At 39.1% G+C, this 24,308-nt stretch overlaps 1 protein-coding gene across 1 annotated transcript; it reads left to right on the top strand.

The window, feature by feature from the left end:
* The first annotated feature begins 1,552 nt into the window (after positions 1-1,552).
* On the top strand, positions 1,553-23,038 carry LOC124521098 (vesicle-associated membrane protein 714-like). The gene is made up of 5 exons (XM_047092269.1): positions 1,553-1,630; positions 6,685-6,755; positions 11,160-11,256; positions 13,470-13,571; positions 22,856-23,038. The coding sequence occupies exons 1-5, from the start codon at positions 1,553-1,555 to the stop codon at positions 23,036-23,038; spliced, it is 531 nt and encodes a 176-aa protein (XP_046948225.1).
* Positions 23,039-24,308: the final 1,270 nt, after the last annotated feature.

Here is a 24,308-nt window from a genome sequence, read left to right on the forward strand (position 1 = left end):
GTGTGGAGATGGCTTAACAATAAAATCTTAAAAAACAAAACAAATATTCCAACGATTACCTCAGAATTAATGTATTTCATGTTCCTACATACAAATAATGTGACCAATGCTTTTAATTCAGTGACCCCCACCTGTAACACAAGACATTCTCTCTAAGCTGATAAGACACACTGATTCAAGATTTCCTTTATATAGGAGTATACATGATTCAACAAAGCATTTTCCTCAGGAGCCACAGTCCAGACAAGTTTTGCTACCTCCTTGTCAAATCCAATCTGACTGCACTGGGTTAAAATAAGCTCAATTGATTACCTGTCTTCACCTCTGCCAATCACCCCAGAAGGACATCGATTGCTTTTCTTTTAAAGTTATACCACTGAGAGCAAGAAAGTAATTCTCATTAATGTATTTATCACACTAAGGGTGCAATTGCTTATCTACGGTATGCTGAGTATTTTGCCTAATTACTTAAACTTGATGACTTTCCCCATTTTATAGATTAGGAAACTGAGTCTCAGAAAGGCTAAGTTACAATAAAGGCACAGAGTAAATAACAATGCCTATTTTAACTTTTTTTTTTTTTTTTTTTTTTTTACTTAAGTAATCTCTATACCCCACGTGGGGCTCAAACTCATGACCCCAAGATCAAGAGTTCCCCGGTCCTCCAAATGACAGGAGGTGGGGGCGGGAACAATGCCTATATTTAATCCAAGTTTGTCTAACTTCTTTTCACTCCACCACGACAGCCTGCTAATGAAAATATATGACCTTCTCTTAAGCTTATATTTTAAAAAAGTCTTGTCAGGGAACTCAAGATCTAGGATAACAAGTCATTCTACCACTCCTACCCTCTCACCTCCTACCCAACCCTACCACCCTCACTCCTATGCATTCCCTAAACCCACGTGCCACTCTAAACCCTTGACAGAAGCAGTTCCCTCTGTTAACTGTCCTGTCCTTCCCCACTTAGAGAATATCAACCCCTCCTAAATCAGAAGGACACTGGAAGCTTTGCTCCCTCTGCCAAGGACAATTAGCTGCCTCCACTCCAGCTTCTGCAACTCAGTTTATCTTTCCACCGCGGCACACACATGCCACTTGAGGTTGGCGTCTGCCTGCCTATGCCTCTGTAACCGCTTGCAGAATACGAACTCCCAACGCCAGGGGCCAGGGCCTGCACTGTGGGGTTTCAACAAATACTTGCTGAGTTGGTGTGTTTTAAGTCAAGGGCTATACTTTACACGTCGTAGACTGTGAATGAATCATAGGTAGGTAAGTACTGTGAAGTAAACTGGCTCTCACCAAAAGATGTTGAGGATGACGACGAAGGAGAAACTTTTCACTCACCCAAAGCCCGCTTTTTACGAAACCCCGCCCCCGTCTCCTCATAGGCTCTGCCCAGACCAGGGACGGCCCCGCCACCCTCCTCGCCAATCGATCGCTCCTCGCGCCTGCGCAAGCACCGCCCGGATCCCCGCCCCAGGTACGGCCCCGAGGCTGTGTCGGGCGGTTAGGTGCGGCGGGAGCTTTTTTTTTAACTGGTCCGCCCGCCATGACGATCACCTACAGCTGTATTGCTAATGGCCGAGCGGTCCTAGCGGAGCTGTCCCTGACCGGCGGCTCCTATCAGGTACCCCTGGGTCCGGACCTCCGCCTTGGCAGGTTCCGCACTTCAAGGGTGGCGCCTGCCGGGTCCGCCCCTCAGGACGCTGCGCTGCCGGGCGGCTGGGAGCCGGCACTGGGGACGAGAGGCACCGCCCCGAGAAAGGCCTGCTTCTGGGAGGCAGTGAATCCCGGGCGAGCGCCGGCGCGCTCCCGAACTGCGGAGCCACACGTGCGCCGCCTGGGGGTTGGGGTTGGTGGTGCGCGCGACCCATTTGGCCGTGATTAGTAGCCACGTGCTGCTGCAATTCCGGAGACCCTTAAAAAGATTTTCTCTCCCCTGCGGAGAAATGACTTGCAGTTCAAAACACACTTATTGAACATGTGTTATTTGGTAAAGGTGTTATTTGAAGAGAAAACGGGACCCGGAGTTGCCCATTGATGAGCTCGTTGTCTCTTTATGACCATGGGCTATATACAGTTTGTCCTACAGTGTAAAAAGTCTGCCAGTGGAGATAGGTCGGGATTGCGTCTGTAGCACTCAGGATGGGTGGCCGCTTGCTGACCACAGCGGAGGTGATATTAGGGTGCTTGGCGTAGAAGCCTTCTGAGAGTTAGTGTTAGCCTGGGACGGGAAAGGGAAATGGGGACTCCTGCATTCAGATGGAACAGCATAGTGTGTTGGGGGAACCTCAAGAACCTCAGTGTGGTTAGAGCACAGGGTCACAGTATGTAAGGGCTAAAGATGAGGTCAAGAAAGCCGGCAGAGGTTAGTTAAGGAAGAGTCCTATATTTAGTTTGTTTTCTTATCGTAGGGGAACCTGTTGAGCAATTAAATTCATTAATAGCAGGATCTGATTCATCTTCCACAAAACTTGGTCTAGTTACAATATGGAAGGTGGATTGAAGGGGAAAGAACCAGTTAGGATGGTATTGTTCTCTAGGAGTTTTAAGGGCCTGAGGTAAGGGCGAATGACAGTGCAAATGGGAAGGAGGGGGCAGATCCTAGAGACTTTGTAAAACTAAGGGAATAGGGTCATGCCAAGGTGATTCTCCATTTTTTTCTTTGTTTTTCTTTTTTTAATCTTTTTCCCCCACAGTTACTGAGCCATAATTCACGTATGACAGTGTGTAAATTTAAGGTGTACAATGTGATGATTTGTTAAATTTTTTTCTTAGGTGGCATTAAACAAGATTGAAACTACAGATGGAGGAGGATTGTGAGGGAGGAAGTCAGAGGGAATGTAGGAGAAGAGAGTACAGTTTGAGACAGGTTGGATTTTGCTGCCTGTTAGAAGACGCCAATCTATTTATGTACTTCCTTATCCACCTTATTCCCAAAAGATTTAAGTCGAAAAATGTCCAATAGGGTAGCCCTCAGAGGGTCAGGGCTAACAGTTGAGGATAGTAGAAGGGGGTGGAAAAGAAAAGTATGGGAGTGAGGAGAGAAAAGGACCAAAAGGCAGAACACTGTTCAGGAGCAAAATAGAGAAGTGGGACACCAAATGAGGGCAGTGGTGTCCTGAAAGCCAAGGGAAGAGAGTTACAAGAATGTTTTATACCCCAAAGAAGTTGAACAAGATCTAAAAGGTACTCCTAGAACTCTACAATCAGCAGGTGATTGGTGACCACATAGCTAGCAGTTTGGAAGAAGCGGTAGAGGCAGAAGCCAGGCTGCTTTGGGCCAACTGACTGGGAGATGAGGAAGTAGGGTGAGTGTAGTTAGACCATCTTTACGAGAATTTAGAAAGGGAGGGAGACAGAGTGAAAGCTGAGGAAGTGTGATCCAGGAAGGGGCCTCGTGTTTCAAAACAGGGAAGATTCTCAATGTATGTAGGCTAATGGGAAGGAGAAAAGGTTGAAGATCTAAGAGAGGAGGAGGTTGTTAGTACGGTAAGCCCTGAAGGAGCTCAACGGAATGGAATCCAGCATAGCAGTGGAGATGTGAGTCTTGGGACAGAGGAATGTCTTCTTTCTCTTGGGGAATGGAGGAGTCTGGATATAGAGACAGAGAACTTGGTCTCCTTCCTGGCTCGCCTCTTTACCAGTCCCTGAAGTGCTATGTTGCTCAAGGTTCTTACTTCCATCCTCTTTTAACCTGACACATTCATTCACACCCGTAGACACCTTTACCTTGACCACTGCCAAGTCCACTTCCAGAGTGATCTCTCTCCACAGTTACATTGCCCAATAGACATTCAAACATACCATGTCCAGAGCTAATAATCTTTCCTAGAAGATTCCTCCTCATCTGTTTCTCGCCTTGCTGAGTAGTTCTACTGAGCCATTCAAGCTGGCAACTGGGAGTCCTCTTCAACTGCCCATTCTTCACTTTTACATTTGTTCATTTGTCATTGTGTTCTATTAGTTCTATCTCCAGTATATGTCTTAAAACCAAATCCTTGCTTCTGAACCTTCTAGGCCCTGATACAAGGGTTATTGAAAATGCTTCTTGGGTGCCTGGGTGGCTCAGTCGGTTAAGCATCTGACTTCGGCTCAGGTCATGATCTCACAGTTTGTGAGTTTGATTCCCACATCGGACAAACTCGAGCCCTGCTTTGGGTGAACCCTGCTTCTCTCTCTCTCTCTCTCTCTCTCTCTCTCTCTCTCTCTCTCTCTCTTCCCTCTCTCCCTCTCTGCCCATTGCTCACTTGCACCCTCTGTGTAAATAAATAAATAAATAAATAAATAAAATTCTTAAAAAAGAAAAGAAAAAAAAATACTTCTTAGGCATGATCTCTCAGACTTTAGCCTTATCCTTCTCAGAACTGGCCTCCACACTGCTACTCAAGTGATTGTTCCTAAAAAGCAAATATGAGTCACTCCCCTGCTTAAAATCATTTCGTGGCACCTGATTACATTCAGAGTAAAGCCCATACTCCTTTAGCCTGGAATTCAGGGCCCTACGTGGTAGGGCTTTTCCATGACTGCCTCCTTCTCTTCCTGAATATTCCTGTGCTCTGGCTACCCTGAACTTCATGCTGATCTCACCAAGGTCTCCCTTTGCAACTTCCATTCCCTTTCCCTGGAACCCCATTTTCTCCACTTTTTAGTAATATAACCTCTTCTGGACTTTGAAACTTTTCTCAATTCTTCCTTGAAGCCTTCTCTATGCCTGGGCTAATTTACATACCTTTAAGAAACTACTTACCAGGCTGAATTGGAATCTTCTTTTTCTGATCAGATTCCTTCAAGACAAGGAATGTCATCTCTGTCTTTGCAGTGTATGATCCATAGTATACAGTAGGTTCTCATAAAGAACTAATTGGGGCACCTGGGTGGCTCAGTAGGTTAAGCGTCTGACTCTTGATGTCAGCTCAGGTCATGGGTTCGAGCCCTAAGTAGGGCTCTGCACTGGCAGCACAGAGCCTGCTGGGGATTCTCTCTCTCCCTCTCTTTCTGCTCCTCCCCTGCTTGCAATCTCTGTGTCTCTCAAAACTATAAACCTTAAAAAAAAAAAAAAAAAACAGGCACCTAGGTGGCTTAGTCTGTTAAGCATCCAACTTCAGCTCAGGTCATCATCTCACAGTTCGTGGGTTCGAGCCCCACATTGGGCTCCACACTGACAGTGCAGAGCCTGCTTGGGATTCTCTCTCTCTCTCCCTCTTTCTCTCGGCCCCTCCTTTAATCGCTCTGTCTTTCTCCCTCTCTCAAAAATAACTAAACTTAAAAACAAACAATTAAGGAAGGAGAGAGACAGAAAGCTGAAGAAATTCATAAGGCCGAAGGCCTCTCTTTATGAAGCATGCAGGAAAGTAAGACAGTGGAATGGGCTGGACCAGTATGCAGTTAGAGGAGAGGATTAAAGGTTTGGCATGACTGCTGTGCAGAAAGCTGACCAGGGGGAAGAAAAAGGGTGACAAGGAGCTTTAAGGAACAGTCTATCGTGTCTTTCCTCAGTGCTAAATATTAATGTCACAAATATTTTACATTCATTAGAAAAGTATTAGTATCTACCAAAGCTTAATTGTGAGATCAAATCCGCTGCTGTTAAAGGGTCCTGGAGTTGGACAGGACTCTAGAGAGCGTCTTGCCCAATTCCTTCATTCTTCACATGAGGAAACAGACCCAGACAAGTCACTGTCTTAACATGTGTAGCACAGTAATTCCAGAAATAGAGCTAGAGCCTACTTTGTCAGTCGTGTTCCTGCCTCATGTTGCCATTCACTTTATTTGAGATTTTGCTATGATTTCCTTGTTTATATAACCTAAAAAGGACACTTGGTGAAAGCTAGGAGAATGTTCCAGTAATGATAATATAGTAACTGAAAGTTTATATATCCCCTTAATTTTTTGTGTTTCATAGGAAATCTTTCCCCTGGACAATACCGCCTGGATTGTTCAAGCACTACCAAGAATTTCACGTTTTACTTTCTACTATTAATAATAAGTTTTTCCCTCCCCAAAAGTTTTTATTTCAAGTGTCATTTTGTGGAAATGGAAAAGCTAATTAGGAATGTGACTATTCAAGTCTTCCTAGGTAACTTTCAGGTTCCTTTCACACTTCTAAAGTAAATTAATAGGACTCCATACAATTAACTATATTTAAGATATTCTGGATAGTCATTAACACCTTGCACATTTTCCCCCAGAAAATGAGCCTTATAAGAAACAGATAATAAGGGATCTTGGCAATTATTTCTTTCATAAAAAGAGATCAGTAAAGAATATTGGATAAAAATTTTTATCTTTAAAGAAAGACTGCTTAGGATATTCAGAGAATAAGAGCTGAATACTTTTAACCCATTAACATTTTTACATATTTCAGTGACACTGAAAAGATACTTGATTAGATAGTGCTTCCCAGCCTTAAAGCCATATGTAAGCTGTAACTCTAAGCAAACTGCATTTGCACATGTAAGTATCCACACAACATATATTTGTGTAATTTTAATATTTTCCTTCAGATTCAAATGAATATTTTATAACTTGCCTTTCACCATGTATTATGACTACCCATTAGTTCTCCTCATGAACACTTGTTCTTTAATAAACCAGTGAGAACATTGGTAAATTTAGGAGGAGGCATAATGAAAGACACTACAATCGTCCACAAAGTAAACGCTGATAATTTATTTTTAGGAAGCAGCGGCAACAGTGCTTCGACTGGTGCTTCTTAGAGCTGAGCCAAAGACCATAATGCAGATGGGAAGGTAAGTTACATTCTAATAAAGGTCTGCTTTTTAGCAATAATAATGACATGAGAAAAAAAATGTTGGTTGCACATGCTCTTGATTGAACCTTCAGAAGAGAGAACGTCTATATGTAAAAGTATAAGATCAGATGAGAATGATTAACACCAAATTCAAGATAGTGGTTACCTCTGCAAAGGGAAGGGAGAAAAACGAAGTTGGGGAAGGGTATACATGGGACATTACGGTATCTGTAACATTTTAAGCAGATGGTAGGTCTAAAGTGTTCTCATTATCTTATTCTTCATACTTCTTTAGTATACCCAAAATATTTCTTTAATAAAAAAGGAAACTTCCACTTGAAAAATCTCTAATAAGACCACTCTAAGCTATACTTGGGACATTACATGGTATGGCCTAAGCCAGTCTTGAAAACATTTTGCTAGTGAAAGAACAGGTGGAGAGTAAGAGAGCGTCTATTATTTTTAGACTCACCATTGGTTTTTTCAAGAGTAGGTTTCTTTTAACCTTTATACTGTAAAATAAAACAAAATACAAAAACCACATCAAGCAAAAGGATAACTTCATGAAGCTTTACAAGGGAACCTGCCCACCAAATGCAGCTACCACCCAAGCCAAAAATACAGAATATTTTTGGCCATATGCCCTGTCCCATCCACAGCTTTCTCCCTCTCCCCCAAACCAACCAGTGTTCCAGCTTCTATAGCAGTTACTCACCCTGTTTCTTCATTGCCTCAACCCAAACAGGCAATCTCAAACATGAGTGCCTAATCCTGCCGGCTCTTTTCTTTTGGTGTCTTTTAAATCTCTATATTTTCCCTCTCCATCCCTTTCTTTTCCTTACAATTTATCATTGAAGAACCTGTAGAGTGTAGAGTTTCCCACACTCTGGTATTGCTGATTGCATATTCAAAATGCAGCATACCATGTTTCAGGCAGCTGAATCCACAGGCTTGATCCCTACAGCAAGACTGTAGGTGTTTTTTTCATGAGATGGTACATGTGTCTGCTTCTGTCTCCTTTTGCCATGCTAGCAGCCATTGATATTCCTTGTGTAAAATGGTGATATTCTAATTTTGTTTTTACTTCTTAGCCAGGGCGATTCCAAAAAGACACTTTTCTCATCTACTCATCTACAATTTACTTACCTATATTGTGCATTCTAAGTTGAATCCTTTGAATACCTCTTTCTGAACTCCTGATTCATATATCCAGCTGCCTATTCCACATCTCTGTTGGACATCTGATAGACATTGCAAACTTATGTCCAAAACCAAGCCTCCCCCTGCAGTCTTCCACATATCACCTTTCCAGTTCCTCAGGCCTGAAACCTTTCTGATCCTCGACTTTTGTCTCTTTGACATCCAAATCCAGCCCGTCAGCAAATCCTGTTGCCTTTACCTTCCAAATATATCCAGAACCTGACCACCTCCACCATTACCGTAGGAACCACACCATCATCTCTTGTCTGGGTTACTTGATACAAAGTCAAGTTCATTTTTGTCTTTGTGTTTTTTTATTTTTAAGCATTTCTCTCTTAAAGTTTGATTTGATAGCATTTTATTATTAGGCAAAACATATATGTGATTCCAAAATCAAATTGAAAAAACAAGTTTCCTGCAAAAAGTCTAATTTTTAGGGGCGCCTGGGTGGCTCAGTCAGCTAAGCAGCCGACTTCGGCTCAGGTCATGATCTCTCGGTCCGTGAGTTCGAGCCCCGCGTCGGGCTCTGTGCTGACAGCTCAGAGCCTGGAGCCTGTTTCGGATTCTGTGTCTCCCTCTCTCTGACCCTCCCCCGTTCATGCTCTGTCTCTCTCTGTCTCAAAAATAAATAAACGTTAAAAAAAATTTTTTTTTTAAAAGTCTAATTTTTATTCTTTCCTCTCTGCACTGTTCTCCCTCTCCCCCTATACAGGTAACCATTTTGACTAAGTTTTTAGTTTGTCATTTTCTTTTTCTTTGCTTTTTTTCCTATAAGAGACACATGCATATATATGTGCATTTCCCTTAGGAAAAAATATGAGAATGATAGATAAGTGGTAGTACATCATACACACTTTTCCTCATCTCGCTTTTGTTAGTTACCAGTATATGTTGAACATCAGGTAATCAAGGTTTTTTAACTTTTAAAATTCTTTTTCTTTTTAATGTTTGTTTATTTGCGGGGGGTGGGTGCAGAGAGAGAATGAGCAGGGGAGGGGCAGAGAGAAAGACACAGAGTCCAAAACAGGTTCCAGGCTCTGAGCTGTCAGCACAGAGCCCCACATGGGGCTCAAACTCATGAACTGTGAAATCATGACCTGAGCCGAAGTCAGATGCTTAACCTACGGAGCCACCCAGCTGCCCCAGGGTTTTTTAACTTTTAAAGATTTCTTTCTTTTTTTTTTTAAGACAAGTGATCTTTATTATTATCATTATTATTATTATTATTGTTGTTATTTTGAAAGAGAGAGGGTATGTGTGTGTGAGCAGGGAAGGGACAGAGGGGGGGCGGGAGAGAGAGAATCAGAAACAGACTCTGCAGTCTCAGCACAGAGCCCCACGCGGGGCTTGAACTCACAACATGAGATCATGACCTAACCCAAAACTAAGAGTCAGACGCTTAACCGACTGAGCCACCCAGGTGCCCCTAAAGATGGTTTCTGAATGTTACTCAGTAATAACATACTAAGCATAAAATTAAAATATCTCCTCCCATACATCCAATATCAATTTACTTCAGATCACACATATAACTTTCAGAGAGATGATAGAATTAGCAATTTTTTTTCCACAAAGACTCCTCCCAATTTAGAAATAAAAACATTTTCCAAGTGGAGATTATATGTATCAGTCAATATCATCATTAAAAATATTTGTAGCAGGGGCGCCTGGGTGGCTCAGTCGGTTAAGCGTCCGACTTCGGCTCAGGTCATGATCTCACGGTCCGTGTGTTCGAGCCCCGCGTCGGGCTCTCTGCTGACAGCTCGGAGCCTGGAGCCTGTTTCCGATTCTGTGTCTCCCTCTCTCTCTGACCCTCCCCTGTTCATGCTCTGTCTCTCTCTGTCTCAAAAATAAATAAACATTTAAAAAAAATATTTGTAGCAGATATATATATACATGTAGCATATTGTATTCATGATAAGACATGAAGGATTTACGTTGAAAGGGCACATGCCTTACATTTGCTGTCTCTGGGATTATCTTTTCTACCTGTTTCTAAGATTCATCACTTTTGTGTATATCCAGTTTAGCATTTGACCAGGTCTGTTGCCTGTTAACCATTTGGATATAGAGTGTTCAAAATGACTAGATGAAAGTCTAGGGACCAAGCAACTATTTTTGTTGCCATGTTTTTAAATTTTCTGGATTGTTGGGCAGTAAAGATAGAGGTACTTTCCAAGAGTCTTCTAGCTTGCTAATATGTGACTCTGAGAAAGCGCAAAAGGTCAGCTCAGATACACTTTTGCACACTATAGGGGAGTTTAATTTCCCCTCCCCAGTTCATCTGGTTCTTCAGAATATTTAGTATTAACAGTTTACAACTTTTAAATTCTAATCTATCATAATAGAAAGCCAGGAAGTACCAAAATTAAATATGTCTACCTAAAGATAGAGGGATTGGGGTACCTGGGTGGTTCAGTCAGCTAAGCATCTGACTTCGACTCAGGTCATGATCTCGTGGTTTGTGAGTTCAATCCCCGGGTCAGGTTCTGTGCTGACAGCTCAGAGCCTGGAGCCTGCTTCATATTCAGTGTCTCCTCCTTTCTCTGCCCCTCCCATGCTCATGTTCTGTCTCTCTCTATCTCTCAATAATAAATAAATGTTAAAATTTTTTTAAAAAAATAAAGATAGAGGGATAGTAAAAATGAGTGAACATAGCATTTTCTATTTGATCAAGATGAGAATCTTGATTCAGTCTTGGAATGAGTGATTCTGTCAGAGACACTTTAGGAGTGCCTGGGTGGCTCAGTCCCTTGGGCATTCAACTTCTGCTCAGGTCATGATCTCATGGTTCGTGAATTCAAGCCCACTTCTGGTTCTGTGCTAACAGCTCAGAGCCTGGAGCCTGCTTCAGATTCTGTGTCTCCCTCTCTCTCTCTGCCCCTCCTCCCATCGTGCTGTGTCTCTGTCTCTGTCTCTCTCTCAAAAATAAACATTTCAAAGTCATTTTAAATATAGAGTTTTCTCTTTATTGTATTTCATTTTTACTGATACGATATTAAATACATATTCAAATTTTATAGTTTCTATTTAATATAATTTAATTTTTCACATATATGAAAGATTTTCTAATTCTTATTGTAAAAAGTTATCTATATAGCTTGTATACTACTAATGAGAGCTTGAAAACAAAATTATATTCTTTGTGAGGGTACTTAATGTCTTCAGTGTTATCATGTAAATGAATGTATTCTTTTCAAAGCTTTGTCTACCATACTCTCTTTATTGATGGAATCACTTACCTATGTGCCACAGACAATGCCTTGGATACTATAACACCATCTGCATTTCTTAAAAACGTAAGTAACTTCTTACACTACTTTAAGGATTTTTTGCAGTTATTGAAATTATGAGGTCTCTGTTTTATACTGTGTTAGTAATAGTGTCACTAACCAAAAGCAGATCACTGATTTGTCTATAAAGCAGAGTTATTAATGACCCTCAGAAATTTCTTTTTTTTTTTTTTTTTTTTTTTTTTTTTTTACCTTCAGAGATTTGACTCTATCCTTCATCTGCCCTGTTTCCACACTTCCCTTGACCCTAAAGCAAGGTCTGCAAAGACTATCCACACAGATCTATTAGGCTCTCTCCTTGTGTTTGTCTTGTTCTGTAAAAGAGAAATTAAACTTTACTAATATTTAATATACCTTTTCAATAGCATGTGTATTTAATTTACAAGTAATTATATACAAGACACTTCTGGTTGAAAATATGAATCAATTATAAGAGTTAAATGAAAAGAAAAAAATTGTTTAATCAAGACGTACTATCTTTAGGGAAGTTTTAACTGAAAATTGTCAGAAAATATAAAATATGGTAAATACAACATGTACGTATATGTACTTACATACATTCATGAGATTTTATAAATTTCTTAAAGGTTAATTAGCCTTCTCAATAGATATCAGCTGTTGCTGATTATCACCCCAAGTTTGATCTCCAGCCAGCACCAAGGAGACTTTATAAAAGCCAGTCTCAGAGACAGAATGGGGCTAACCCATTATTCGAGTAACTTTATAGCCCAGATAGTACATTTGTTTCTTATTTTAAAGAGTAAATGATACTAGAGCACCTGGGTGGCTTAATCTGTTAAGCATCCAACTATTGATTCCATCTCAGGTCATGATCTCACTGTTTGTGAGATCAAGCCCTCTGTCAGGCTCCATGCTGACAGTGCAGAGCCTGCTTGGGGTTCTCTCTCTCCCTCTCTCTCTCTCTGCTGCTCCCCAGCTTGCTCACTCTCTCACTCTTTCACTCTGTCTCTCTCAAATAAAGTAAACTTTAAAAAAAAGTAAATGATACTCTCCCTCTCTCTCTCTGCCCCTCCCTTGCTCATGCTCTGTCTCTATCTCTCAAAAATAAATGTTAAAAAAGGGCACACCTGGGTGGCTCAGTGGGTTAAGTGTCTGACTTCGGCTTAGGTCATGATCTCACAGTTTTTGAGTTTGAGCCCCAACTCAACTCTGTGCTGACAGCTGAGAGCCTAGAGCCTGCTTCGGATTCTGTGTCTCCCTCTCTCTCTGCCCCTCCCTTGCTCATGCTCTGTCTCTCTCTGTCTCTCAAAGATAAATAAATGTTAAAAAAAAAAAAAGTAAATGATACTAATCTTTAATTTATGCACAAATTTTTAATTCAGAACAATATTATAATAAAAAATATTCATGGAAAAATTAGCTATCCTATAGTTACTAATTGTTATTTTCCATTCATATTCATGAATTATGTATATATTTCATTTGTTTAGTGTACCATCTTGCTTTAATACAACTCAAACTGTACCACATATAGAATCAAGGATCATAAGAACTGTAATTCACTCTTCAGATATGCCTTGACAATCCCTAGAGTCTAGATACTAAACACTGTTAGCCATTTAACTGACTATACTCTAATGTTTTCTCTCTCTGCTACTGTGACAAAACATCCCAACTTTACCACCTTTTCAAAACCAGATGATACCAAATTGCCAACCACATAAATTTTACCACTACTTCTGGGGAATACAACGTCGAGTACAAACAATTGAAAGAATTCCTTCCTGAGACTTTGAAATGTCCTTTAACAACCATAAGGGTTTGAAAGATAGTATCATGACACTTAGTTGGGATTGTTTAGTTATCGTTGAGTGGATTTTGAGGGTAGGAGCAGGAGGGCACATTTATTTAGAAAATATCATGGCCATCCATCTTTCTTTGTCTCCCAGAGGTGAACATCTGCTCTTCCCCTCAAGTCCTCAGACATACCAAAGGCTCCAAGCGGTATCTGCAGTCTCACTACGTGAGATTGTGATCTGTACTGCAGCAGTGGAGAAGACTGAGCAAGCACAGTTTTCATAAATACTGCATCTTTAATTAGAAAGGACACTCTCCCACCAAAAAGCTAGAAACGGTGCGGAAATACAATATTCTTTTACTTCACATTTCTGCCAGATTTTGCTTCAAATAAACATTTGCTCTGTAATTCTCCAGTTAAATTATCTACACAGGTTAAACATTTCCATTAATGTCCCTAGGTTAGCGACACTTTTCTGAGAAATCCTTTGATGTCACAAGAACATTTTTCTCCTTCAAATGCAGTTGCTGCAGATTTTCAACAAGTATTAGGGAAGTATATGGTATGTAACCTCCAACTGTACTCCTAAACATTGTATGACAGCTGAAAAATCAGTTTGGAATTAGGAGATAAGAGCTGTAAAGATGAGAACTGAGGATTTCTATTCTTATATAATGATAAGGAATGATATCCTCAATATATTGGTAAGTGAATAAAGCAAGATAGAGAAAGTATATATGGTATACCATTATTTGTTTACCAATCTTATACGCAGCCATTTAAGAAAGAGGGAGTAAATACAAACATATTTATTTGTTTGCTTATAGTCAAAAAAAAAGGGAGATTGGGGGCAAGAAAAGGATAAATCAAAAACATTTTAATGGTTGCCTACATAGGGATAAGGGGCAGGAATAGAAACAAGGCCTTTCTGAATGAAACTTATTTTGCAAATTTTACTTTGGAACCATGTAAATATTTTACATAATTATAGAATACTATTAAATTAAATTTTTAAAAAATAGTCCCTAGAGTGAAATAAGACAGTCCCAAGAGGACAAATACTGTGTGATTCCATTTATATGAGGTACCTAAAGTCAGATCTGTAGGGACAAAAAGTAGAACAACAGTTGCCAGAGCCTGGGGGGAAAGGAAGAGGAGGAATTGGTGTTTAAGGGGTATAGAGTTTCAGTTTGGGAAGATGAAAAATGTTCTGGAAATGGATGGTGGTAATAATTGCACAACAATGTGAATATACTTAATGCCACTGAACTGTACAGTTAAAAATCATTACAATTGTAGGGGCGTCTGGGTGACTCAGTCGGTTAAGCATCGAACTCTTGATTTCCGTTCAGGTCATGATTTCATGGTTTGTGGGTTCAAGCCCCACATCAGGCTCTGAGCTGGCAGTGCAGAGCCTGCTTGGGATTGTGTCTCCCTCTCTCTCTCTGCCCCTCCCTGCTCACTCTTGCTGTCTCTCTCTCAAAATAAATAAACTTAAAAAATTTTTTTTAAATCATTACAGTGGTAAATTTTGTTCTGTATATCTTACCGTAACAATTTTTTTTATTTTAAAAAAGTAATCCCTAAAACTCAAAAAAAAAAATCTAATAGGTTTTTTTTTTAATGTTTATTTATTTTTAAGAGAGAGAGAAAGAGATAGAGGATGAGGGGCAGAGAAAGAGGGAAACAGAATCCAAAGAAGGCTCCTGGCTCTGAGCTGTCAGCATAGAACCTAATTGTGTATTGAGCTGATGACTTAAAAGATAGTGAAAATTTATTTCAACCGACTTTAAGAAACAACAATTTGTATATTCCTAGTGAGATTATACCCTAATGACAATAGAACTAAAAAATAAATATTAAAGTTTTTATTTTCAAGTGTCCCATTGTTAATAATGACATTGGTGTTGCTATTCTAAAATTGGTTTATATAAATATATTACTTAGAGTAATCAAGTTAATGTCATTAGGAATCAAGGTTTTCAGCAATAGTTGCAAATATAAAATCAAAGAATTGAGTAAAACCTTATAATCCTAAATTTTACTTGAAAATTAAAAAAAATTTTTAAAGAAAATTAAATACTGAAAATTTTAATTGAAAGTTACATATTGAAATTTTTTTCACTGAAAATATATCAATCCTTTTTTCTCTTTTAAAAAAAGTATAATGGGGCACCTGGGTGGCTCAGTCAGTCGAGTGACCAACTCTTAATTTTGGCTCGGGGCATGATCTCGCAGTTTGTGAGATCAGGCCCCTCGTGATTTGTAATTATTTCTCTCCCTCTCTCTCTGCTCCTTGTTCTCTCTCAAAATAAATAAATAAACCTCATAAAAATAAAAAATAAAAGTATTTCCTAGGCTGTCTATTGAAAAACATTAGAAATAATGACCAACCCAGTAGCAGTGTGCCCCCTTAGCATCTAGATTATTGTCTCTAAATACCATTTTACACTAAAAAGAATAAGACCTAATTGCAGATGTCAGGCAGGAAACATATAAGCCAGAAACATTTTGTCATACCAGAAAAAAGGAAGCTTTCAAAGTTCACTGTACTCTTGTCAAAAGACTTTAGGAGCCAACTTGAAGTAGCTAACACTTGTCAGTAATGGAATAACTGAACATCAAAAAGAATAATAACTGCAGTGGATTGTAACACATCATATATGTTAAAACTCCTTGAGTTCCTAGATACTATCAAGGGGGGGAATAATCCCTCGTCAGTCAGCTCTGGAAGATTCTAAGGATCCACCTCATCACTCCAAAAACCAATAAATAAAAGGCTCAACCATTTATTCTGACTTTCTTATATGAACTGTACTTCAGATAAAACAAATAGTTGATAGGGAAAAAGGTTTTTTTTTTTTTTTTGGTCTTTATATAGACCAAATATAGAAATACTCCAGCTAATAAACAAAGAAGAGGTAATAAATTTCACTATTTTACAATCCCTAATGTAATAATAGATCTAGGCAGTGATCATTGATGACTGACAAAATTAGGTGAAACGCTGATGGGGAAATTCATAATAAATGAAATGAAACTGACTCAAAATACCTAAACCCACTGGGGCACCTGGGTGGCTCAGTCAGTTAAGCGTCCAACTTCAGCTCAGGTCATGATCTTGCAGTTTGTGAGTTCCAGCCCCACATCCAGCTCTGTGCTGACAGCTCAGAACCTGGAGCCTGCTTCAGATTCTGTGTGGCCCTCTCTCTCTGCCCCTCCCCCGCTTGTGCTCTGTCTGTCTCTGTCTCTCAAAAGTGAATAAATGTAAAAAAGAAATTTTTTTTTAAATACCTAAACCCATTGATTATTCCTAAGGTCACAATAAGGGAGACAATCAGTCATCAGTTATGTGTTTCTTGATGTCACACAGTAAGTAGTATATAGCACACATCTGAAGTAGGCTTGCCCAAAACATCAAACCTGAATAGGACCAAGCCTTTATATCTAACTACCAGTTTACAGGAAATAGAGAGATCAGTGACCACATTAAATGATACACAGCAACCCAATCAGCAAAATCCAGAATATGAGAAACTCTACAAGACAAATAATCAAATTTCTTCAACAAATAAATTGCAATGGGGAAAAAGTTAAGGAGAATCCACAGATTAAAAGAAACTTATGCATATCAACTAAATGTGGACTTTGGATCCTGGATCAGCAAAACAAATGTTAAAAAACAAAACAACTATGATTTTTTTTATAAATTTGTTACAAACTGGATGTTTGATGATATTAAGGCATTTTTATAGATACGATAATGATGTTGTAGTTTTATTTTTAAGAAAAATGAGGCCATATCTTTTAGAGATACAAACTGAAGCATTTACAAATTAAAATGATAGAATGTCTGGGATGTTCTTTGAAACAATACATTTGGGGAAGAGGTAATTGGTAGTAGTATAGATGAAACAAGATTGGCCATGTGTCGATACTCAGTGATGGGTACATAGGGAAGGGTTATACTGTTCACTCTGCATTATACTGTTCACTCTGTATATGAACTTTTCCGTATTAAAATATTCTCAGTATAACTGTTTTAGTTTTCTAATTATGTATTTAACAAATCAGTACAAATCAGCAGCCTAAAACAGCACACATTTATTATCTCCCAGGTTCTGTGGGTCAGGAATCCAGGCAGGACTTAACAAGTTCTCCTCAGGGTCTCACACAAAGTTGCAGTGAGTTTGTTAGCCAGGCTGTGTTCTCATCCAGGAGCTCTGGGGAGTATTTGGCTTCCAGGCTCATTCAGAGCCTGTTGCAAAATTCATTTCCTTACAGCTGTGCCAGGGATGCAGCTTTTTACTGGCTATTGACCAGGGCACACCCTCAGGTCCTAGGAACTGACAACAACAGGTCCTTGCCAGTTGCTGTCCTCAATCTGGCTGCTTCCCTGTCAAGACTAGCAGAGGAATCTCTCTCACTCCAGTCTACTAAATATTATATAATGTGACATAATCACAAGAGTGACATCCCATCACCTTTGCTTCTCTTAATTAGAAGCAAGTCACACTTGGGGGTGGGGAGGGGCGGTTTACAAGGATGTGATACATTGGGGGGGTCACCATAGGGTGTGTCTACCACAATGCCTAAAAAATACTTAAGGATAGATGCTTTTATATTAAATTCATAATTTTTTTAAATTTTTTTTCAACGTTTTTATTTATTTTTGAGACAGAGAGAGACAGAGCATGAACGGGGGAGGGGCAGAGAGAGAGGGAGACACAGAATCGGAAACAGGCTCCAGGCTCCGAGCCATCCGCCCAGAGCCTGATGCGGGGCTCGAACTCACGGTCGGCGAGATCGTGACCTGGCTGAAGTCGGACGCTTAACCGACTGCGCCACCCAGGCGCCCCGTAAATTCATAATTTTTTATGAAGAATTCTGCATATTCTACACAGCCAAAATATATTATTGACAGAGCTCCCCCAAAACTAGTTACCATATGAAAATATGCATATTTTAAGCAGTTAACACATCTGACATCAAAGACATTTCTTTTTAACATTTATAAACTAACCTGGTAAGCATTAAATCTGTAGAAAATTTTTAAAAGTGTTGTTGAATTTCTTATACTATAATTAACAAAAGAAAAATGTTTTGAGAGATTTAAATATATGTGTGTGTGTGTGTGTGTGTGTGTGTGTGTGTGTATGTGTGTATATAATCTGAATGCCAATGAATGGACTATAAATACATTATCTTAACAAATCTTAAATGATTCTCTTAGGTTAAAAAACTTAAACATTTTTTAAAAGGAGAGAAAGAAAAAAGGAACAAAAAGAAAAATAAAAAATTAACCATTCATCTTAAGTCGATTATATCTGCAAAGACCTTATTTCCAGATAAAGTAACATTCACAGGTTCCTGGAGTTAGGAATTGAACATATCTTTTGGGGGACACAGTTCAACTAGCAACCTCCTCTTTTCTACATTTACCTAGTGAGCTCCTCACAAAACATCAATTGTAAGTTGCATGGTCCCATAACCAACAAGATCAGAGTTCTGTCTAAGGTGGATTTGATCACTTGCCAACGAGCAGGGTTTTTTTTTTTTTTAATTTAAAATATTAAGGCTTATTAGTTGGGGCAGCTGGGTGGCTCAGTTGGTTGGGCATCTGACTTCAGCTCAGGTCATGATCTCGCGGTTCATGAGTTCGAGCCCTGCATCGGGCTCTGTGCTGACTGCTCAGAGCCTGGAGCCTGCTTCAGATTCTGTGTCTCCCTCCCTCTGCTCCTCCCCCACTTATGCTCTGTCTCTCTCTCTCCTCTCTCTCTCTCTCTCTCTCTGTCTCAAAAATAAATAAAGCTTAAAAAACAATGCTCATTAGTAAAGTAAAATAATACAAAAGTATATGAAGCAAAATACGAGTATCTCCTACAATCTCAGTCAAACCCCCTGAGGTGAGCACTCTTAACAGTTTAGTGTATAACCTTCCAGAATTTTTTATGTGTATAAACATACATATAAATATAAATGTATGCACATGTATGTAAGTATACATTTTTGTATACATTATATGTTTATAATATATATAACATAAGTTTATACATACATTTTAAATTCACAAAACTAAGGTCATTAATACAATGGGTAAAGGCTTGATCTCTGGAACTTGAGTCTGAATCCTTGTTTTGCTTCTAGCTGTGTAACATTGAGTACGTTATTAATTTCTCTCAGTCTCTGTTTTCTTCCTTAGAAAATAAAATGATAAAAGTACTACCTTATACGGTGGTTTGGAAATTAAATGAGTTAATATGTGTGAAGTGCTTAAAACAGCACCGGGCACATACTAAGTGTTCAATAAGTTATTATTTAATATTGTTCTGCAGCTGTAGCTTTTTATATATAACACTACATTGGAATGACCATTTTTGTTAACATGGATAAAGTGGACGACATAAAATAGGAACAAAGGACAAGAACAATGAATGGAAAACGGTAACAAATATGGTAGATATTAGTCCAACTATATCAATAATCACTTTAAAAGTTAATGGTCTAACTTTTCCAAAGAAAACATCCAGATGGCTAACAGATACAGGCAAAGATGCTCAACATCACTCATCATCAGGGAAGTATAAATCAAAACCACATTGAGATACCACCTCACACTGGTCAGAGTGACTAAAATTAACTCAGGAAACAACAGGTGCTGGTGAGGTTGTGGAAAAACGGGAACCCTCTTGCACTGTTGGTGAGACTGCAAACTGGTGCAGCCGCTCTGGAAAACTGTGGAGGTTCCTCAAAAATTAAATATAGAATTACCCTACAACCTAGCAATAGCACTACTAGGAATTTATCCAAAGGATACAGGAGGGCTGATTCATAGGGGCACATGTACCCCAATGTTTATAGCAGTGCTATCAACAATAGCCAAATTATGAAAAGAGTCCAAATGTCCATTAATGTCCATTGATGAATGGATAAAGAAGATGTAGTATATATATATATATATATATATATATATATATATATATATGTAGTGTATATATATATATGTAGTGTATATATATATATGTATATGTATATATATATATATATCCATTGATGAATGGATAGAGGTACTGTACTACTGTACTGTACTATATATATGTGTAAAAATGAAAAAGAATGAAATCTTGCCATTTGCAACAAAGTGGATGGAACTGGAGGGTATCATGCTAAGTGAAATAAGTCAGAGAAAGACAGATATCATGTTTTCACTCATATGTGGAATTTGAGAAACTTAACAGAAGACCATGGGGGAAGAGAAGGAAAAAAAAAGTAGTTACAAACAGAGAGGGAGGCAAACCATAAGAGACTCTTAAATACAGAGAACAAACTGAGGGTTGAAGGGGCGGGGGGGGGGGTGGGGAGGAGGAATGGGTGATGGGCATTGAGGAGGTCACTTGTTGGGATGAGCACTGGGGTGTTGTATATAAGTGGTAAATCACAGGAATCTATTCCCAAAGGCACACTGTATACACTGTATGTTTGCTAACTTGACAATAAACTATATAAAAAAATAATAATAATAAAGTTAATAATCTAAATACACCAATTAAGAGACAGATTGTAAGGTTGTTTCAAAAAATTGTCAAGAGAATGAGAAGACAAGCCACAGACTGGGAGAAGATGTTTGCAAAAGATACATCTGTTATCCAAAATACACAAAGAACTCTGAAAACTCAACAATAACATAAAATAGCCTGATTTAAAAATGGGCCAGAGTCACCTAGGTGGCTCAGTCAGTTAAGTGTCCAAGTCTTGATTTTGGCTCAGGTCATGGTCTCACAGTTGTAAGATGGAGCCTTGAGTCAGGCTTGATGCTGGGTGTGGAGCCTGCTTAGGGTTCTCTCTCTCCCTCTCCCTCTGCCCTTCCCGCCACTCTCACTTGCACATGCGCATGCTCTCTCTCTCTCAAAAAAAGGTGGGGGAGGGACTAAAGGAGTGCCTGGCTAGCTCAGTCGGTAGAGGATGTGACTCTTGATCTCAGGGTTGTGGGTTAAAGCCCCATGTTGATTGTAGAAATTACTTTTAAAAATAAAGACTTTAGGGGCACCTGGGTGGCTCAGTCAGTTAAGCTTCCGACTTCAGCTTAGGTCATGATCTCATGGTTTGTGAGTTCAAGCCCCAAATTGGGCCCTATACTGACAGCTCAGAGCCTAGAGCCTGCTTCAGATTCTGTGTCTCCCTCTCTCTGTGTTCCTCCTCCACTTGCGCTCTGTCTCTCTCTCTCTCAAAACTAAATAAACGTTAAAGAAAATTTTAATAAATAAACATGAAAATAATTTTTAAATAGAAAGGCCAAAATTCAAAACACTGACAACACCAGTGCTGACAAGGAAGTAGAGCAGTAGGAATGCTTCTTCACTACTGATGGGAACGCAAAATGCTAGTCACTTTGGAAGACAGTTTGGCAGTTTCTTACAAAACTAAACATACTCTTACCATATGATCCAACAACCACACCTTTGTTATTTACATAAGTTGAAAAGTAATGTCCACACAAAAGTCTTCATACAGATGTTATAGCAGCTTTATTTATACTTGCCAAAACATGGAAGCAACCAAGATGTTTTTCCATGGGTAAATGGATAAACTGTGGTACATCCAGACAATTGACTATTATTCAGCACTAAAAAAAAATGAGTAAATCAAATCATGAAAAGATATGTGGGAAACTTAAATACATATTACTAAGTGAGGGGCGCCTGGGTGGCTCAAGTCAGTTAAGCGTCCAATTCGTGGTTTCAGCTCAGGTCATGATCTCAGGGTTTCATGAGTGGAGCCCCACACCCGGCTCTGTGCTAACAGCACAGAGCCTGCCTGGGATTGTCTCCCTAGCTCTCTGCCCCTCCCCCGCTCGATCTTTCTCTGTCTCTCTCAAAATAAATAAATAAACTTAAAAAAAAATACATATTACTGAGTGAAAGAAGCCAATATGAAAAGCCAGTACTTGGTTCCAACTATATGACATTCTGGAAAAGACAAAGCTATGGAGACAGTAAAAAGACCAATTGTTGCCAGGGAGAAGGGAGGCATGAATAGGTGGAACACAGGAATTTAAGGGCAGTGGAACTGTTCTGTATGATACTATATTATGGTGAATACATGTCAGTATACATTTGTCCAAACCAAGTGAATGTACAATACCAACAGTGAAACCTAATGTAAACTATGGACTTTGGGTGATAATGATGCATCAGTGTGGGGTCATCCATTGTAGCAAATGTACCACTCTAGTGCAGGTTGTTGATGGGGAGCTTTGGGGAGGGGGAGGGGTGTAGGGAGGGGATAAGGGGTATGTGAGAACTCTATACTTCCCACTCAATTTTACTATGACCCTAAAACTCCTCTTTATTTAAAAAAAATTTTTTTTAATGTTTATTTATTTTTGAGAGAGAGAGACAGACAGAGCGTGAGTGGGGGAGGGGAAGAGAGTGGGAGACACAGAATCCAAAGCAGGCTCCAGGCTCTGAGCTGTCAGCCCAGAGCCTGACGCGGGGCTCAAACTCACCAACTGCAAGATCATGACCTGAGCAGAAGTCGGACACTTAACCCAGAGCCACCCAGGCACCCCTAAAACTTCTCTTTAAAAGTCTATATAAATATATAAACAACTTAAATTTTAAAAAAGACTTCCACCACTGATTGAATATATTGAAATATCACTCTTCCATCCACCCCCTCCCCTTTTTTAGCAAGATTAAGGTGGGACAATTTGAAGTTTAGTTGATTCCTTATGCTGAAATACAATTGAAATGCACCTTTGACACTTTTGTTCTAATTTGTACAATCTATTATCATATATTTTATTTATAGAAAATAATATTTGTATTATATTTCATTTCTATATAGATGCAATACAATAAAAATCAAGGTGATAGCTCAATATCTACACTGAGGAACCAAGTAACTGAAGTAAAAAATATTATGTCCAAAAATATTGATGAAATTTTGGAAAATGAAGAAAGATTGAATATCTTCACTGATAAAACCGATGATCTCCAAACAACTGTAAGTGATGTTCACCTGTCTTGATATCCAAACAGTGTCTTAGGACTTGAGACAAATGGCCAAAAGGAAATACTGTGAGGAATACCACGAATACTGTGAGATAATCCTATGTCACCAAACTATGGCTTTATCAAAAAATTATAGGGTCTCCTGGGTGGTTCAGTTGGTTAAGTGTCCGACTTCAGCTCAGGTCGTGATCTCATGGTTTGTGAGTTCGAGCCCCGCGTCGGGCTCTGTGCTGACAGCTTGGAGCCTGGAGCCTGCTTCAGATTCTGTGTCTCCCTCTCTCTCTGCCCCTCCCCTGCTCATGCTCTGTCTCTCTCTGTCTCTCAATAATAAATAAATGTTAACAAAAATTTAAAAAAAAATTATAAGAATGCAACTAAAGTATTAATTATAAAACAATGAAAATTTAAAACCCATTAAAGTAGGAGGTACTTATTTGCATAACAGATGTATTTCTTACATTAAAAAACACACAGATTAGTCAACAAATAAATTTCAAGGGAAAAAAAAGAGGGAGAACTTACCAAAAAATGGATTTAGAAGGTGTATCATTTCAGTGTGTGGTCTTTATTTGAAATTTGATTCAAACAAACTCTAAACATGAACATTTACAACTTCATGAATAAGTAGATATTTGAATTCTGACTGGATATTAGATGACAGTAAGAAATACTATTGGTTTTTAGATGTAATAATGGTATTATGGTTATGTTTTTAAAAAGTCACTACTACTAGAAATACATATTAAAATATTTTGAATGAATTTATGTAATATCTGAGATCAGCTTCAGAATAGTTCAGGAGTGGGGAAGTAGAATGAGGTATAAATGAAACAAAATTGGCCATAAGTTGATAATTGTTAAAACCAGATGTTGAGTATATAGGGTTTCATTATACTATTCTGTCAATTTTTGTATGTGTTCAAAATTTTCTATTAGAAGATAGTTTTGGGTGCGCCTAGGGGGCACAGTCCATTAAGCGTCCGACTCTTAATGTCAGCTCAGGTCATGATCTCACAGTTCATGAGTTCGAGCCCCACATCAGGCTCTGCATTGATGGCATGGAGCCTGCTTCTGATTCTGTGTCTCCCTCTCTCTCTGTCCCTCCCCCATTTGCACTCTCTCCTTCTCAAAAATAAATTTAAAAAAAAACATTAAAAATTTTAAAAAAGAAATTAGACTATGATTAAAGTCCCTGTGTACCTTTCCCAAGCCCATTCCCCTTCCACACCAGAACCACTATCATGAATGATATGAATCATTTGTATGCTTGAGTCCTGATTTGTATC

The sequence above is a fragment of the Lynx rufus genome, unplaced genomic scaffold (assembly GCF_022079265.1).
Source record: "Lynx rufus isolate CCGP_SWC_20201006 ecotype Redwood Valley unplaced genomic scaffold, mLynRuf1.p SCAF_3, whole genome shotgun sequence".
Classification (NCBI taxonomy): domain Eukaryota; kingdom Metazoa; phylum Chordata; class Mammalia; order Carnivora; family Felidae; genus Lynx; species Lynx rufus.

Coding starts and splice junctions, on each gene's coding strand:
- LOC124521098 (XM_047092269.1), top strand. CDS start 1,553: ATGACGATCACCTACAGCTGTATTGCTAATGGCCGAGCGGTCCTAGCG. Junction 1,631..6,684: donor TGACCGGCGGCTCCTATCAG/GTACCCCTGGGT, acceptor ATTTATTTTTAG/GAAGCAGCGGCAACAGTGCT. Junction 6,756..11,159: donor ACCATAATGCAGATGGGAAG/GTAAGTTACATT, acceptor TTCTTTTCAAAG/CTTTGTCTACCATACTCTCT.